The following is an 18,976-nucleotide window of genomic DNA, read 5'->3' as shown; positions in this document are numbered from 1 at the left end:
GAATAAATATCAAGTAATATACGAACACAAATTTAATTCAATTATTAAAGGTGCTACAATCCACATCGTACTAAATCAAATTTCAATTTCTTCTCATGAATAACTCCGACTGATTGATCTTTATTATTAAAGCCTACATGCCTGTATCGTAGTTATTATGCATATAATAACAAGAAACGATGGGTGGAATAATAGTACCGCGTCTGGTACCGGGGCATATTGCATCTATGACATCCTAGCGGGTCTTGAAATATCGTAATACTATTGTTTTGTTATCAGAGTCGAACAGAAGGTGACAATTCAATTTCAAATCGGGTGAAATTCGATACAATATTTGCCAATTAACGGCACAGTACAGGGAATATTCCATTGACAGGACCCATCCTTGAAACAATTCGTACGTAGAAGAATATAAATACTGTGCCCTCGCAGACTATGCAGCAACCAACGCATTCTGTTGGCTTAAGTGTAATAATGTTAGAATTATTTTCTAAATATTCGCTAATACTAGTAATTTGTTTTCTACTCTCATCACTCTTCTCAGAAAGGAGAAGTTGTTGAAACTTTTCGAAGAGCAACGTTACAACTCGATTTCGTCGATGCAGCATCCATCTTTCTCGCTATATTTCAGCGGGCCTAAATTTTCGTACGTCTCGCGACCGAGTTTAACGCTACAGCTTGACCTCTTGTGTAATTCTGCCGCCCTGCCAATCATTTAATTTTTTATAAAAATAGAGCGACGATAAAAAAATTAAATTGATTGGCTGTCTTGCGCGACGGCATAAATAAACAAATAAAAAAATCGCCGTATATACCCGTAGCTTAGCCCCGAAAAGTTTCGTTTAAAACTCCGTAGTCGCAACTACCGGTACATTTACGCTCTGCGTAAAATGTTATATAAATTAAAAATAATACTTTCTCCTTAATCTTACTCGTCTCGTAATGTTACTTTATCGACATATTAACAAAAATAAAATAGAGTGGTTGACGCGCGAACATTTTCAAGCGATACGACATTCGTTTGTGTAAGCTTTGCCGGCCAAGCAATGAGTAAAGCATGTCGAGAATTTTCGTACTAAGTAATGTAATTTTCCTATTTTCGATATATTTACATAATAAGAAATCCCGGTAAACTCAAACATACGCCGTGCTCCACACTCAGCTCACATACTAACATAAATATGTCACGTACTTAAAGAAAAGAGGAAGAGAAAAAGTATATATATACAGAACCGCATTCAAACATTAAACGAGAATGAAGTGCATACGTTTACATGGATTACTCATTGCGATCAAGCGTTACCCTAACCAAGTATCTACAGCCATAAAGGAAAGAGCAATTTGTATATACCGGTATAACATGTCTCGGTTTCCACAGCTTTCATCCAATCGTACCCTTCTAATCTCATCAACCACGACACCTGCAAAAAGAACATTTCAAAAGCAAAGAGTCAATGATTTAAAATTAATCGCAACTCACGACAGGAGTAAAGAATCGCGGAGGAAATGTTCGCGCGTGTTGTAATTCTATAAATGAATCAGAAATGGAGAAATTATGTCAACTACCGGTTGATCTCTGGAACGGTGTATGTAGAGCAGGGCAAAGGGAATATAACAAATATATGCGAGGAAATAAATAAAATGTGTGTTCTACATAGTGCTACGAAGGGTAATTAAACATTAAAAGAGTCGTCGATCAATTGTTTGAGTTCTTTGAGGTGCTGCATTTTGCTTCCTGTCGCTGGCGATGCTCCCGTTGGGCGACCAATGTACCTGAAACAGAAAAGCAAATCCACTGATTAATCGCAACTACAAAAGACAATTCATCCCGTTGTAATTGCATTTTAGCATCTACGTCTATTGAAGCGAGGACGTAAACGAAGATAAACAGTCCATAAGAATTATCATCCATAACCGCCAAATGACCGAATCAAATGCTGGGATTAACATTACCTCACTGTTCTTTCTTTCGCTTTATCTGTTTCTATAGACTGCGGCTCGGACACAGTTGGTGTCACTGGTTTAGTTGAAGAAAACAGACCACTAAACCACCCTCCGCTACCCTCACTCTTGCCTGACGTACTTCCGCCGCTGTAACATGGCCCAAGTTTTTACTTTGTTTAAAAAAAAAAGAATCGCGCAAAAAACAGTTATTGATATTTCGAATTTAACAAACTTAGTGCGTAAGCATATTGCATATTCGTGATGTCATAACATGTATCAAGATTATTCAATTTGCGTTGTAAACGCAATACATAGTGACAAAGTGAAAAACGTGGGCCATGTGGACAGCTAGAGGTATGAAAAAAAAAACAAATTCTGATAACAACGCATTTGATCACGTACTTTCGGAAATAAAGTTTGACCAGAAATTTCACACTACACGACGTCAAATGAATACACGAGTTCATGTGTGCCATATTATAGAAAACGAAAATAAGTATAAGGACGGTGTTCGTTAAAACTAATAGAAATCACAATATCTTATCATTAATTGTCCATACATACACGAGACGAAATTTTTAAACTTTATGACAGATACTTACGATACGGAGCGGGTTCCGTTAAGGGCTGTATGGAATCGAGGTTGGACGTATGTCCACGCGCCCTGATTCTTATGTTCTTCCTGGGCCCACACGAGATCTGCATTGGGATATTTAGCTGATTCCTTCTTAACCAAATCATATGGGAAGGGTGAAATCTGTAAAGAGAATAAATAAAGAAATATTTAATAAATCGAAGTCATTATTACTAATAGCTTTGTTTGATTATTTACCTGTTCAACTCTCGCAATAGCGACTTTATCGTCCATTTGTTTCTCCGTGCGTGCTTTCTTCAGGTCATAGTAGACTTTACCAGAACAAAACAGCACTCTTTTAACGTTACTGGGATTTTGAGAAGCTGCACCTTCTTCCGGTATCACTCTAAGGAACTCCGTGTCCTCAGTCATCAAGTCGAAACTGGATTTCGCTTCTGGATGACGAAGTAGCGACTTCGGGGTCATTATAATCAAAGGCTTTCTAAATGGCAACGCAATCTGTCTCCTTAAAATGTGGAATAAATTCGCGGGTGTACTGCAATTAGCCACGATCCAGTTAATATCGTGCAGCTGGCGAACAGCGAATTCTTCGCTTTCAGGAGGGAAATAGTCGGGATCGTCAGCAGACATTTGGAGGAAACGTTCCAAGCGAGCGCTCGAATGTTCCGGACCCTAGAAAGAATTTAAACATATTGTTTCTTGTCTACAAGTATTCAAAAGTTTATAAAGACTTTACACAATTAACTCACCATCCCTTCAAGCCCGTGAGGTTGCAACATAACGAGGCCAGATTGACGCACCCATTTAGCTTGTCCGCTGCTGATAAACTGATCGATTATACACTGCGCAGTGTTGTTGAAGTCGCCGAACTGAGCTTCCCAGCAAACCAATGCATTAGGATTTGTCATAGAATAACCCAATTCAAATCCTGAGAATTGAGAAAGATAGCCGCGTTAGTTTTATTTATCACGATATAATCGTGAAACAAGTACGAAGAATTTGAGCGTGATTACCAAGTACACCAAACTCTGACAGAGAGCTGTTGCACACAGTATACGGAGCCTGATCTGGGTAAAGGTAGCAGAGTGGTCTGTAAGTAGCCTTGTCCACGGTCTGATGGTGGAGCACGTGATGCCTGTGGGAAAAGGTTCCTCGCTCTACATCTTGACCCGACAATCTAACGTGAATGCCCTCTTTAAGAAGGGAACCGAAAGCCATCGCTTCGCCAAGAGCCCAATCAACCGTTCGAGCTTCGATCATTTCCATGCGAGACTTGAGAATTCGCTCGATACCTGTAAATCATTTAATAGTTCGCCGCTTAAAGTGATTTCGAGTTACTAAAACTAGGCTTGGGATCATGTATACACCATCGAAACGATATTTACCCTTGTGAATTACAAACTCAGCAGCATTAGGAGGCGGAGACGAGAATTTCTTTCCAATGTGAACAAGCGTGTCTTCTTTGATGCCAGTAGGAGAGACCTTCAATGGGTCTTTGCCTTCGAAGAAACCAGACCACGGGGAATCTAGCCAGTCCTTGTACTTGATGTGCGTCTCTTGCCTGGCATTAGTATACGCTTCTTCGCAGATCTTTTCATACTTATCCTTAACATCCTATAAAGTAATGTTAACATAAGAGATCTGTTCTGCGGATCTATCCAATTGAAACGTTCTCTTATCACGGTACCTTAACTTCTTCGGAGGTGACAACGGTATCGTCGATTAGACTCTTGGCATACTTGTCCAGAACTGGCGGGGTGTTCTTAATTTTACGGTACATCAAAGGTTGCGTGAACATAGGTTCGTCTATTTCATTGTGACCGTTTCGTCTGTAAGACACGATGTCAATCACGACATCCTTGTGGAAAGTTGCCCTCCACTCGGCAGCGACTTTGCAGACATGCATCACCGCCTCCGGATCGTCCGAATTCACGTGGAAAATAGGCGCGTTGACAACTCTCGCAACATCTATCGCAGGATAACGTTGATTTTAGTGGAATGGATTTTAAAATGTCAGCGATATCGATTTCTACGCTCGTGACAGATGCTCACCAGTACAGTACGGCGACGATCGCGAATGTCTAGGATCGGTAGTAAATCCAATCTGGTTGTTCACCACGATGTGCACGGTACCGTGAGTTGTATAATCAGGCAGATCTGACAAATGCATCGTTTCAAAAACGATACCTTGCCCGCAGAATGCAGCATCGCCGTGCAAAAGAATAGACATGACCTGTTTTAAACAATTTCGGTTAGAAGAAGGCTCTTGAAAGGAAGCAGAATTCGTCGGGAGTGTGAAATATTTTCTGTATACCGTACCTTCTTGCCTTCTCCATCACCTCGATAGAATTGTTCGGCGCGGGTTTTCCCTTGTACTATCGAGTCGACGGCTTCCAAGTGGGATGGGTTCGCAACAACGGCCAAACGAATATTCTTATTTGTTACGCGATTCAGACGCTCGATGTATGTCCCCAAGTGATACTTTACATCACCAGAGCCCTAATTTGTTGCGACATGATTGCATAAAGTACACTGACGAATAACCAGATGGAAGTTCATAGATAATTCATTGTTTGCTTACATCGTCGGCTGCTTCGAGGGCCGCAAACTGGGTGAATATTTGGCTTAAAGGTTTACGGCAAACGTTAGCGAGAACATTCAGGCGACCACGATGCGGCATACCCATGACAATGGACTCGACACCTAACTCGGTAGATTTATCGATCACTTGCTTCATAGCGGGGATCAGAATTTCGCATCCTTCCAATCCAAATCTCTTCTCGGACGACCATTTGCGAGCAAGGAATGCCTCGAATCTGAAACGATAACAGAACGGTTAGGATTAAGCACGCTGCTACGCGAAGATCTGAACATTTGATAGCTGTAATATTAAATACTTAGTTGCGCGTGTTAATCTAGCCAAAATAAGCCTCCTTTCGTCGTTCGTCATTTCCATAACACCTGGTGTCTCCATTTTCTGTCGAATCCAATTACACTGCTCCAGGGAGTTGATGAACATGAACTCCACACCAATGTGACCACAATATGCAGACTCGAGCCTTTTCAAGATTTCACGAAGGGGCAATGACTTGTCTTTGCCCCCAATAAAGGTGGTGGACGGCAACTTGAAAATGCGATCCATGTCCGACTCCTCTGTAGAAATGAAACAATAAAATATTCGCTCGTTTTTTTTTTAAAGGGAAGTAAACGTGAGGAATGCTATAGTTTCGCGTTTTCGCTCTAAAAAGTCACGTACTTTTTGCTGCACTTGCGACAACTATGGCATTCGTTACACACTCCTAACATGATAGCATGAAATGTTACAATCATTTTGTACAATACATTTTATACAACACATTACTTGTTTCTTGTATTACTTTCAGTTGATACATATTCTGTTCTTTAAGACTGATACTGAAAATGTATGTGAAGCAAAAGATTGATGTAAATTATTTTTACTATTAGCTTTACATAATGTGAAACTCAAAGACAGTACTTGATGTATTTGTCTTATATGAATATGCAAATAATTCTTTTCGATAATGCTGCACGTGTACATATGCAAAATATCTGGCAAATGGTGCACACATGCACAATATTCTCAACAACTGCAAGGTCGCATGTATATTACAAACCTTCCATAATACTTATAACAGTAGAAATTAATGGAAAACTGAAAACAAAATTTGAGTAAAATGCAAGCTGTAAACTTTGACAAAGCGTTATTAGTAAAAACAACCATTAAAAATAACTAAAGTAGCAATAAAAGAATGTAATAAATACAACACACGAGTTCTCATATCTTCAGTCACACAAAGTATAAACTAAAATACGAGGAAATATAAAGGGTCAAAGGATCGTGTTAGAAAAATTTCAATAAAACGAAAACAACATTTAACGTTAAAAGAAAAGAAAAAAATAGGAAGCCAAAGAGGAAGTTTAAATTAATTATGACCCAAACGATAATGCGTTATGAAAGTGTAACGTAATGTTTATTATACTATTGCAGATTAATTGTTATGATAATGTTATTTATTTGCTACGCCTCCTCTAATTCTTCCACGGGAAATGTTTAAAAGTTATTCCTGGCACAAACATTTTTACAGCAAAATATAGCACTCTCTAGATCAATATTTCTGCGAAGGACCCAAGCACCTTTAGAATTTGTCTACAGTACCAATTACTATGTAATCCCATAATGAACCAGCGCCTCCCAACGGTACTAACAACTCACAAAGAACTTGTAATAGAATTTCCATTTGGGTTGTAATTTTTACATACTTTTCATAAGTGCAGCTACTCGGTATTGTAGTTCCTGCGAGTAAGTAGTACGTGTTCTGTTTCCTGTGGACATTAGACTTGAACTGAATAATTAAATTAGCAAATGGTTGTGTGAGGTCTTCGTTTACACACTAAATTTTAAATTTAAACCTTCTTAAAGTCCATCATTGTAAAGCTGGAGAAATTTAGAATATCCTTAGCACCGTACTTAAAATGCTGTACTTTGTGTCCAGGAAGAAAATATGATGGTGGAATATGAATGATAATAATAATAATAATAATAATAATAATAATAATAATAATAATAATAACGAGATTAAGTGTAACATTTCGATGAAAAAATAACTGATAAGTATGTTAAATGAACGGTAAAGATAAATTTTGCTTGTTACACACAGCTGAAGTCATTGATACCTTTTTGGTGTATTAAATCATTTGAAATGAATCATGTAGTATCTTTATTCCTTTGATTTATGCAGAGACACGTTCATTTGGGCTTACCGAATGAATAATGATTATAGAGCAACTCTTGTGGGTGTCTATCATCAAGATCAGCGCTGTTGATGCCGAGTGGATCCAATTTAGCGATATGGTGGCCACGGATCTGTCGATTTAACGCCACATTCATACGAACCAAGTAGTTTTGGATTTGTTAAATTTATGAACTCATTACATATATTAAAATAAATTACTGTACATGATGTTTCGTTTTAACATAGGTCAATTATGGTAACAGGTACATGGTTATGGAAAAGAAAAAAGAAAAGAAAAATATATGTTACCTTAAAAAAACATCATGTCACAGTAATTGCAAAAGAACACATTGTAACGATAAGCATGTTGATATTACACGCATGCCTTTCATTATTAAACTTCTTAAGTGCTTAATTTGTATAGCCTTTGTCCCTATTATTCATTACCCCGAAATTTGTTAAACTACTAAACAGATCAGAGACAATAAAGTTCTAAAACACTTCCCAAAGAAAAGACGAAATGAATACAGCATGACATGAATAAGTTAATAGCACATTGTTCCAGAAATAAACATTCCAAACAATGAATCGCAAACGTGTAAAAGCAAAGGTAAGACTAGCATCATTCACAAGCATGCAAAGCAAGAATTTCCAAGTATTTTTCCTTACCTTAGACATGTGTCTACACATATTTAGGCTTTATATTATTCTCCGATTGATATCACAAATACTAACACACACACTACAAAATAAGCAAAACTACAACTCCGTTTACAAGTATCCTTCGGTATGTATTGATATACATATGTATTATGGATACAAACCACAAAATATAAATCAATGAATATCCTAATTCTTCCTAATAACAACATTTTCAGTATCAGTAAAAAACAATCATGAAACTACATCCACATAACACCTTCTCAACTCTTTTTAAGAGACACGGAACAACACCTCCATTATATATTATTATCAAGTTTTTATATAAAGTACATATCAAATATCCAAACTATTACGTAATTATTGAAGCCGTGTTTTAAATAATATAAAATCAGGAACTATAACTTGTTCCTTCAAAGAGATATAATACAATTGCTAAGATGTATAAAGCAAGCTGCTTGGTCTTAAAAATGTGTCTAAAATAAGAAGTTTGCATATTATATGATACATAGAGCATCAGATCAGAAGAAGAAAGATGTGAAACCAGATAAGAAGGAGTTAATGTGTATGATAGAGACTATGATCTTTATGTATGTGAGATGAAATGTGATGTATACTATATTGGGTGAAGGTGTTTTAAAAGCTTTAACAATTTGTATGTTTTAACATTCATGTGAATTTGGACAAAGAACCACGGAAACAAATATAAAAACCGGTTATATAATGTCACATATTTCGATAGCAAATATTACATTCTTGATACACCTTTACCTTATGATACACATAATATGTGACTAACATAATATTTTTAAGGAACCGGTGTGGGAAAAAGCCTTACCAAGCATATATTGTCGTAGAACCTGTTCAGGAGACCCCTTGCGGGCTGCGTAATGTGTGTGTATCAGGTCTGTTTGCATGATACCCAGTGGGTCCAGATCAGCAACTAAGTGACCTCGAGCCTATATGCCAATGAATAATCCCAAAAGGACCCCAATGTATATAGTTCTTTCTACTCGTCAAATTTTACTATGTATCACTACTTTATAAAATTATAAACGTTGTAGTACTATTAAGGGTACAGCCAAAAGCTATTTTATCTCCAAACTCTAATCTCTAGTATCGTATGTTAAAATTCTAGTCTTCAAGTTTATAGAAGAAAAAATGTTGAAATACTTGGGGAGAAAGCTAATCGTCCTTTTCCATGTAAAATATAAACATATTAAACATCTACATATATTAAACTTTTACTTATGCTAATAAAAATTATCCTATTTTAGTCTATCATCTGCACATTAATTATTTTCTAATATGATTTTCCTTTTTTTCTTAATTACACCAATGTAAATGTTGCTTGTTCCATTGCTTATGAAAAAGAAGAAATGCAAGAATCTTTGACCACTAATTAACAATGACCAAATGAACATGTAGTTCGCATTATATAATCCGTGAAATTCTAACACTTAGATTGGAGAGTATTTAAACTGAGAACCATGCTTAAAGTAAAAGATGCAATGAACACCTAATATCATTAAAATGAAATGAGGCTATTATGCAATGTTTGAAAATGATTTTAGACTCCTAACTTATGCTTCAAACCTTTAATATAAAATATTGATGATGGATTATTTTATCATACACATGATAGCCCCTAATGAAAGTGTTTCTGTACCAATTTGCAGTATCCCAACTTTTGCATCTTTTTACAGTTATAAAACGTACGTTCGTTTCTCGGTTACGCAATTGAAATGTCAATGTAAATCATGGATACAAGTAAATTGCTAATAAAACCAAAAGTTGGGCACAACGATTGAAAAGAAACGCTTATTTAGTGATGCATGCATTATGATAGTGAAACTTCCCTTCAACATAAAACATATCCATACAATGTTTCTATATTACATGCTATACTGTTTCTAATGTTTTCAAATTTAAGTAGTACTTGTTCAAGAGAAAATATATCGATTCGTTCACATAGCCGTGAACACTATCGTTCGACAGTTATAATAGGAATTCTTTTATTTTACCAGAAAAACGAAATCTAAGTGGAACAACTATAAGCTTTGATATAACATGTAGCCACGAAAATAATTTAAACGTCTTTTGAACTTAACATTTCGTACATTACACATTTACATGAAAAAAGTGTCGGCATATCAGAGGCAAAATATAAACTTGTCCCTAACTATTCAATAAGCACAATAACAAAGTAGAACGTATCGTTGAAAGCACCAGACAAGTTGGAAACATAATATATTGTTGATATACGTGATTGTTCCTTTAACCCAGACTTAAAAAGCGAGATGGTCATACCTGGTAAGACCGAATAATAGCTTGTACAGCCAGATGGTCGTCAATAATCTTTTCATTGACAGGTATTTGGCCGAACTGTGATCCACCTCCAAGCGGTAAGAGTGCTCCTAATGATATCTGGTTAGGACTCGGGGCAAGAGAAGGGGGTGCCTGATACGCTTGACCCGGTCCAGCTCCAGCAGTACTGCTACGAAAAAATGAATCCCAGGACTATAGAAAAGAAATGGAAATGATTAGATTCGCGAAAGGATGTTATTAATGTTATGATTCTGTATATTTATACTTATTTCTCACCACATGTACACTGTGGGGATCTTGCAGCCATGCGTTATACATTTCTTCTACATAAGAACTGGAGCAGCCGTTGAGGAAAGGTTCTGTAGCTACACGGCTGTTATATTGCCTGATCGGTTCGGTGACCAGCACCTGAGTGGTCCTGGTCAGGGGGTGGCCCCGTACTAACCATGATGCGAACCTCTCCGGCCCGCACATACGTGGGGCCAAAGGGGCCAATGTACTAATTACTGTCCTTGCCTTATACATTTTTACCTGCATCAACAAATTTCATGTTACAATACATATACACATTAAGTATAGAAAAAATTATGTTATATAATTATATCATACAATTCTTATAGAAACACGAATGTAAGGTGACATTTACATGGCAAGCATACTGCCTGAAATCACGGATAAACAAGAGTTCCTTATCAGTATGATTAAGGTCTACAAAGATTTCAATGTACTTTATCCATTCACAAAGAAGATACCGATAAACCTTCCACTTTTATCAATTCTGATTCCTAGTCCTTATCTATGCCAACCAAAATATACGAATGTTCTATTGTGCCATTTAACTTTTGAGCTTTGCTTCTGCTGCGCAAAGATCAGCAGGAAGTAACAATCATTATCCATGTTGCATTGATATTGCAACAAATTGCATCATACTATTGTGTATAAAGTACATTTTGCTTATGACGCTTCTTGGCTAGACTTTGATCTATTTCTAGGAAAATATTTTTAAAATTCCTTTTTATTTTAATTGCAGCTCCTAATTGCACAATTATGTGCGCAGTGCCAACTTTAAAACTGGATATATGACGAAACCAATGACTCTCTACACTGTGCATGATATTCAGAAGAAATCACAGCATATAGCATTGTAGAATTGCATGTGTAGGAATAGCTAATAGAGAGGAATGTGAAATGTATGTTGCAACGCAGTCTGGTAGGAGCAACTAAACTAATCAATCGGAAGGAGTGACTAATATTACCTAGATAAGGCAGCAGGAAAGTCATAACACAACGCATGACCGTCATAACACATCATAGGAAAGTCATAACAGGTCGCAGAAAATCGGGGTAGACTATGTACTCTATCTTATTGTTGTGACATAAGGTGCAGATATACGTAGAAATCAATGATAAGAGAGATTACATCACAATCCCTGATATCAGAACTTGTTTTAAATTTACGGTAATCGCATGCCGTATGATGTAATTCAAATTAAAAACCATACCACTGAATTGGTACTACTAATGCCATGTGTATACAATACGATAAGAAATTATCAATGTTTCCAATATATTACATGATCTATCAACATAGCGTTCGCTAGGAGTACTTCAAATTTCGAACGAGACGTCGATAGTCAATGCTAAGAGATAGGCGTGACAAGACATTGACCTAATTTCCACTAACCTTTTCCTTCTCACGATTTTCACGAAATCGCCGGCAATCTCGAGCTTACTTTCTAAATCTGTGAAAATTTGTAGCTACCGTCTCGTGGATTCCGCGATTAAGAATAAAGCCGGTCGAAACATATTTTAAACGCTTAGAATAATCGTACTAGTACCGACAATCGAAAGCATTCCCTTCGCCAATGAGGCAGTGTCAGTGACCATGTGACACACGCCTCGAAAACGTGGTTAAACGTCAATCCGTCGAAATATATAAACTATACATTCACATAATAAAGCTGCGAAGAAAATCTAAAAAAAGATTTGTTCGAACGAAAGTCACGAAAGAATAAACAGGATTAGTTATATCGTATGAAACACATATAGCGATTACACAACTGCATTTATACGTACGTATACGTAAAGCCTGATATTTTTGTAATATATTATTTTATAAGCTTGTTTAGGAAACCCCGAGGATATACTTTAACCACGCAAAAGGATCTGAATCGCTTCCGATTATCATTTATTATTCCAGAAATAAGGGAAAGGTAACCGCGTTCGTCGAGTCAGGTGACTATTTTCGTCTGATGCCACAATTTTACGTAACCGAAGAAAGATTTCAGTCACGGAAGGATTATGCATGCCCGTGGGACTTGCATTTTTTACACGGTAATGAATGATCATTCAGGGGTATATAATCGTTTCATTTTACTGACAAAAATAAAAGATTAATCGTAGATAAAGCAGAAATTCACGTACCTGATGTTAACGCAACCAACGATGACAGGCCGTCCACCATTTGCAACTCACAAGTAGACCGAACTACGTCTTCTTAAAATATATCCAGCGTGCAGACCACAGCGCTCCTAACGACCGAACATCGCAAGCTGATGATTGAAATAATTCGATTTGAACCACTGATTGGCTGCCGCGCTTTTCTCTAGACTGTTCTTTAGGCTATTTATTCTACAGATGTTAAATTTGTTACAAACTCGCTACGATTCACTACACACCTCGTATGAAATCATATTCACTACGAGTTATATCGTATTCACATTGCGTTTCGTAAATCTCGAAATGTTAGCTATTAATAGTTGTAGCACAATTAACAATTGATTAATTTGCTCACTACATAGTTTACAAAAGCGTTTCCTAACTACGACACTAACACAAGTAGTATTCACTACACTAACCTAAAAATTGCTAAAAATTGCGCAACCCCAAACTTACGTCGTGCGCGCCCAGTGGCTGAAGCGCTACTGACAGGCGCGTATAATCTGAGCTGATCTGAGCTAGTGGCTGGGCGCGCGCAACCGCATCCCGCTCACTTTCAAACTACTGCCCGCGAAGCTTCTGTATTTCTATTACCTCGACAGAATTCCTGCTTCAATTTAAAAACAATTTAGTTGCTTTATATCATTGTGTGATTCTTGTAATTATATTGTAAATTACTAAAGATATAATTCTTCAAGCAGAAACCTAATAACTTAACGATTAATAAAACTATTCATAACGATTCGGAGAGCTATATAACATATCTAAGAAAAAGTTAATAACAAAGTGTTAAAAGCTTTGACAAAGATCAAAATTCGACACAAAACGACTTTCTTTTGACGAAAGAAGAACGGATCGAAAACAAAAGATTTACGCACAAAAATGTAATCGATTAGCTATAGAAGTGTAACCTGCGAATTCTGTTTCTGCAAATTTTTATAGATCCCTTTTACCTTTGTATTGTTACAAATTTCTTTTTACTTGTTATAATATTGCCGAGTTTTCTATTAAACTTACTTACGGCGGTTTATTTGATAGTTAAACTATGACATTTATTTAACTAAAAAAAAAAAAGAATATGGATGTCAGTAACGCAAAGAAATGCTTTACTGGTAATTACACATTTGTAATATCTTGATTTGTTATACCGTGTACCGGACAAAATGCAACTCTTAGAACACATTTTAAACATACATTGTATCTTCAATAAATGGTATAAAAATATCTAACAAATTTAGTGACAATTCAATGTTAATATGCCTGTTTTCATTCATTTAGATAAAAAAAAGTTGGAGGAATGGCTTTGTTACACGAGCACAAGATGCGACTCCTTAAAATCCCACATGGAATACATGAAAATGTTGTGGCACGACATACAACCAGATATTCCAGAAGTCAAGAAATCTTTTGATAGCCTTAACTGCCACGATTGTCAAATGACGGTTTTAGATAATGGCGAAGTTGGAATTTCCAAACCGATGGATTATGATAACTTTTTAGAAAACTTTTCTGACAACCAAGTTGCATTTATAGATGACAATGGTGCTAGAGGATACTTAGCCATGCTGTTTATTTAGTTGAAACTTGTTTAAAAATAGTGTTTGTTTTAGATGACGCTGAAAAGTGTAACTCATGTGAGCCAAGCCCAGTGTTGAAAAACATTTTACCAAAAATTAATGTGCACCACAAGGGAGAAAAGGTAGAAAATTCAAGTACACAGAAAGAAACAACATCTGAAGTAACTGCGCTTACACCTAGAACTTATAGCCTTCCACAAAGTACGCACACTGTATCCAGGTCATTATCGCCACTTCATAAAATCAAGGTAATACGTGTCATGTTTACGTGTACTTTAGAGCCAAATGTTTTCCCTAATGAATTGCTAAAATTTCATCGACAGTGTACAGAATACGATGACAGTCCCAACAAAATTTTGCTTCAGGAGGTTTCTTCTGCAAGGGATGAGATTAAACTGAACAATTTCTGCAATGGAAAAGCCGGATCTTTAGGAAGAAATAAAGTTGCGAAAAAGAAAGAAAAGGTAGGATCTTCCACCCTGTCGAGCAAGAAAGATTCCTTGTGCAAGTTAGACGAGATGGTCTCCTTAAAATTGAAGAAACGAAGAAGAAAACTACATTGCTCAATTTCAAAAAGTACCGTGGCAACGAGAGATACAAATTTCTTAGGAAGAAAGGATACAAAGAAGCGAAAGCAGAAAAGTATGATGTAGAATTATTCTTTTCAGAATTGAATACTGATACTTATGCACGTTTCAGATAATGCGGCTAATCGTCATATATTAAAGCCTATTCAGACTTCCAACGAAGTAGTTGAAATTTATCATAATAAGGCAGCAAAAAGTGGCAGCACTCCTGTTATTACTGGCAAACACTCGAAAATCGATCGCCTTACGAACTGTGTTAACAGATTATCTTCAGCTGCAAATAAACAGCACACCGTGCCGGCAAAGACAAAGTGTGAGAATGGTAATTACCAGCGTAATGTTAATGTCAGCGAAGATAATGGACAAGATAGTTCTCAGGGACAATATCAATTTAAACCGAAAGCAGAGTAAGTTGTACTAAGAGTGACTGCGAGGATAATAATTATAGGTATGATACATATTCTCGTTTTAGAGGACAAAGTACGAATGCCTGTGACGAAGATTGCAATTTAGAAGTTGCAACAAACCCAGCATACGCATTGGAGAAATGCAAATCACCCGAGTGTGAACATTCAGTTACACAGGCATTGTACTGCAACCCAATGAATACTCGTAATTATGAGATGCCGACTTTGGCTTCGAAATTAAAAAGAGTAAACCGTTCGTACTTCAGTAGATTCAATTTTAGAAACATACCCTTCGTAGTGGGTACCTCTATAACTCCGAGTCACAATTTAGGTTTAAATATTCAGCAAGTACGTTGGTTGATGCGAAACTGTAAAATATTCACTATTATAGTCTTTTATTATTCAAAAGGTTCTAAGTATAATGAAAACAAGGCAACCCACAGTAAATGGAGTTACTCCACTTCTCATTCGTAAAGTTAGCAGAGGCATAAAACCTGTATCAATTCTCATGAAGCAAATAACCGATCAATGTAGTAAACTGTCTCATATGAGCTCTCAAATGATGGCCACATCTGTACAAAAGGAATTTTCATTTATGAATGATCCCGAGTATTTATGTGAAAACGGAAGCGGCTCTCTACAGTATGAGAAAAAAGGATTAAGTACTTTTAATTTAAAACTAACGCCAAGTTTAAAGCAATGCCAGAATCTACAGGAAACGATTAAAGATAACGAGGATAAAAACGAGAATTTCCATGAAAAAAAGGTTGGCTTTGAAAAGGGAGAACGTTGCAAGCATTTATCGCGAGAAGTAGGTATTTCCGTTTGAAATATAAGAACCTATTACTTGCAGAATATCAGATCAGAGAATCGATTGAACAAGTGCAATACAGCACAAATATCAGGCAGCACGGGCAATGCTACACTATTCAAATTATTTTCGTCCCAGCAAAATGTAAAGACGCAAATGGAAGTGCCGGAGATGCGAGCAAAATCCGAACAAGTAAAATCAATGTAAGTGGATAGAATTGTTGAAAATTTTAACAGAAAATTTTTACAGGATAATGTACATAATATGGAGGTTCACAGCACCCAATCGATCAACCAATCTCAAAGCGCAAACGGGATACGAGAAGTGCTCGTTAATCTTCATGATCAATTTGAAGAAATGAACACGTGAGAGTTACTCTAACTAATAGTAAAGTACCACAAATTCTAGCAAATTGATTATTTTTCCAATTGGTTATAGGAAATATGAGAAATTACAAGCAAAAGCAGAGAAGTCGAACACTAAAGATTTAGAAGAGGAGATACAGAATTTGGAGAAGGACTTAAACACGAAAGAAGATGAGATAAATGCTGTTGTTAATTTGTATAAAGAGGTGAAACAATATTGTATCTTTAGATTACGACGCTACAGGGTGTCTATAATGTTATTTTTATGTTCAATTCTAATTTTTCCGTCAGGTAATGTCATTAAAACAACAAATGAGAGTACTACAGGAAAGGAATAGTTTTGTCTGCATATCGAGTGAAGTTCCACTTGGGCCAAACAAAATTTACTCGTCCATGCCATTTACGTTATCTAAGTCTTATGGATCGAATCTCCAAAAATCTAATAATAGAGTAGGAAGTACCATTATCCCAACTAAACAACCTACTTCTATTCGGCTAGCCGGACTCTTGCGGCAAATACAAACATTTCAGAAGCAACTGTCATCGTGACAAGAGTGCATCAGATGTAAGTCGATTTATTTATTACATGGTAACTATTCAAATCCTTCCCGCATGTACGTATGTATGTAGACAAAACGAACCTAAGACAGGTACTGATCTAGGTCGCGGCGGCGCCTGTCTTCCGCAATGGAGGTGTTGTTCATTGTAATCGTCGCAAATGCAGATCTAAAATTTAATAGAAACTTAACATGTAAAATACACAGTTCAAGGTGAATAAAAAATTTATAGTATTCTCTCTTAAACAAATAATTCAGTTTTTGTAGCAAAGGGTTTGTCGTGTAACATTGTACATTATAATATTTAAGTTTAAAAAGGGATTACTGGGACTTAGATTACAATGAGTCTATTACATTTAGCAGATCATACTTTTGTTTTATTTGATTCTGCGCGCTACTTCTTGTATAATATTGATTCGTATGCGTGTATGGTTTTATGTATTTGTGTATGCAACTGCTTTTACATACCATATATATGTATATACATAATCACACGTTTATAATCGCCAAGGATAATTAATATTTTTCTAGGCGTCATTCGCTCCTTGTATCCCTTTTTTTACTGTCAATGTGAACATACCTATTTCTAATACATGTATGTGTGTACGAACAAAAAACTTACCGTAACGCTTCGATCTTTGTCTTTCAGCGTCAACGTTACTTTCTAGATAGGTACGTCGCGTCGTGAAAAATCGTAATCGATCCATCTCGGGAATCACGTTCGCTCGTGCCTAGCTTTAAATTGTTTTCAATGAATATTGGAGTTCCAATTTGATTTTGTCTTGAAGTATCTCTCAAGCAACTATATACACAGAATCAGGCGTTTTTATTGTTATACGCGTGAAGACACGTCGCTTCTACAATCTACAAAATGTATCTTAGATAACGTTAATATAAAATGTTATCGTACTTCTAATACTCCTTTTCCTCTACTACCTTAAAGGTCACTGTTCGAACACGCAAAATCTACTGTGAAATAAAATACTTCTGTGACGCTATGCATAAAACAAGTTCTCTTTTGCGACAGTTCTTCAAGAATACGAGTCGTTATAAGCACTAGAAATCGCGGAGAAGAATTGCACATTACAATGCTGCCCCTTTGAAAAGCAACTTCTTTACTTTCGTGTATAATTAACGTGTAAGTAACATTTGCCAACTATTAATTTACTCAAAGTTCGCAGTTTCTTTAAAATTAAGTGCCTGTATAAAATTAATAGAACACTAAGTTGTCGAGTTCTCCGCGTTCGGTTAATGTCATTTCAACTCGTTTTTCCACGAAAGAGTGCAGCGTTACTTATTTAAATACCATTTGCTTTGTGATCTCTTAAACAGATCATCGATCTCGATCACTTTCTACAAAGGAGGCTGCCAAGAAACGTTCACCTTAAGTTAAGAAATCGTTTTCATGACGAAAAACGAAAGTAAATTAAGCCCTTCTCACACACACTATCTCCCCCATATTAACAAAAGTAGTATATCTCTCATATTATATATCACAGACTAAAAAATGCTTTGGTCTAAAGAAGAATCGTTCACTTTATCTTTTGCTCCGCTTGTCCCGTCTCAGCAGGATAAAATTTACGACAAATCTCAATTGTCCGAAAGTATCCGAAGAAATCAGTTTTCCGTGCGAGTGTGCGAAATGGATTAGCGCAAAGAAGGAAAACAGACGGGGTCGCTTTGATATTCAAGTTCAAATGTAGCAGCTTCGTAATTTCTTCGAAATCGTTTAAAAAAAAGAGGAAAGCGTACCCCATCAGCGCGCTTCCACGGTAATCGAATTCGCAAAGCATTTCATTCGTTCATGTATTTGACACGCTATAAACTCAAGTTATTAGCACCCTCGTTTGAGATTTCGTCAAGTTGAATTTTAAGGCTGTCGCTTACAGAAATTCTAAAGTCCTGTTGCGTCAGGCTGATCGCCTTAAAATTTCACTTGCGCAAACAGATAT

At 36.5% G+C, this 18,976-nt stretch overlaps 2 protein-coding genes across 10 annotated transcripts; one reads left to right on the top strand and one right to left on the bottom strand.

Annotated features, from left to right (window-relative positions):
• Positions 1–17: 17 nt before the first annotated feature.
• Positions 18–12,918, bottom strand: Nc73ef (oxoglutarate dehydrogenase Nc73EF). 8 transcript variants are annotated; one of them, XM_076828865.1, is made up of 17 exons: positions 12,706–12,918; positions 10,558–10,812; positions 10,264–10,473; positions 7,322–7,424; positions 6,821–6,883; positions 5,437–5,692; positions 5,121–5,355; positions 4,859–5,038; positions 4,592–4,772; positions 4,227–4,507; positions 3,925–4,153; positions 3,553–3,831; positions 3,289–3,467; positions 2,777–3,211; positions 2,547–2,701; positions 1,954–2,091; positions 18–1,773 (listed from the first exon to the last, which is right to left on the bottom strand). In XM_076828865.1, exons 2-17 carry the CDS (start codon positions 10,804–10,806, stop codon positions 1,674–1,676), a joined length of 3,273 nt encoding a protein of 1,090 aa, XP_076684980.1. In that variant the 5' UTR covers positions 10,807–10,812; positions 12,706–12,918; the 3' UTR covers positions 18–1,673. The 8 variants fall into 8 exon arrangements, with proteins under 8 accessions (XP_076684980.1, XP_076684981.1, XP_076684984.1 ...); XM_076828866.1 differs by lacking the exon at positions 12,706–12,918 and adding an exon at positions 11,966–12,111; XM_076828869.1 differs by lacking the exon at positions 6,821–6,883 and having other exon boundaries at positions 12,706–12,917.
• LOC143377532 (uncharacterized) lies at positions 11,465–18,770 on the top strand. Of its 2 annotated transcripts, none has more exons than XM_076828884.1 (12): positions 11,465–11,740; positions 12,482–12,615; positions 13,999–14,262; positions 14,331–14,545; positions 14,663–14,939; positions 14,997–15,291; positions 15,357–15,639; positions 15,701–16,057; positions 16,145–16,294; positions 16,352–16,467; positions 16,541–16,673; positions 16,759–18,770. In XM_076828884.1, the coding sequence occupies exons 1-12, from the start codon at positions 11,685–11,687 to the stop codon at positions 17,014–17,016; spliced, it is 2,538 nt and encodes an 845-aa protein (XP_076684999.1). In that variant the 5' UTR covers positions 11,465–11,684; the 3' UTR covers positions 17,017–18,770. The 2 variants fall into 2 exon arrangements, with proteins under 2 accessions (XP_076684999.1, XP_076684998.1); XM_076828883.1 differs by having other exon boundaries at positions 14,621–14,939.
• Positions 18,771–18,976: the final 206 nt, after the last annotated feature.

This window comes from Andrena cerasifolii, chromosome 16 (genome assembly GCF_050908995.1).
Source record: "Andrena cerasifolii isolate SP2316 chromosome 16, iyAndCera1_principal, whole genome shotgun sequence".
Lineage (NCBI taxonomy): Eukaryota > Metazoa > Arthropoda > Insecta > Hymenoptera > Andrenidae > Andrena > Andrena cerasifolii.
This window is presented reverse-complemented; position numbering and strand designations above follow the sequence as displayed.

Excerpts from the sequence above, each read along its gene's own strand:
- LOC143377532 (XM_076828883.1), top strand. The coding sequence starts at position 11,685 with ATGATAAGAGAGATTACATCACAATCCCTGATATCAGAACTTGTTTTA. Across the intron at positions 15,292-15,356 it reads CAATTTAAACCGAAAGCAGA|AGGACAAAGTACGAATGCCT; the intron begins GTAAGTTGTACT and ends TTCTCGTTTTAG. Across the intron at positions 16,674-16,758 it reads TTGTTAATTTGTATAAAGAG|GTAATGTCATTAAAACAACA; the intron begins GTGAAACAATAT and ends TTTTTCCGTCAG.
- Nc73ef (XM_076828865.1), bottom strand. The coding sequence starts at position 10,806 with ATGTATAAGGCAAGGACAGTAATTAGTACATTGGCCCCTTTGGCCCCA. Across the intron at positions 7,425-10,263 it reads CTATTATTCGGTCTTACCAG|ATCCGTGGCCACCATATCGC; the intron begins GTATGACCATCT and ends TTAAATCGACAG. Across the intron at positions 4,154-4,226 it reads TCACCTCCGAAGAAGTTAAG|GATGTTAAGGATAAGTATGA; the intron begins GTACCGTGATAA and ends ATTACTTTATAG.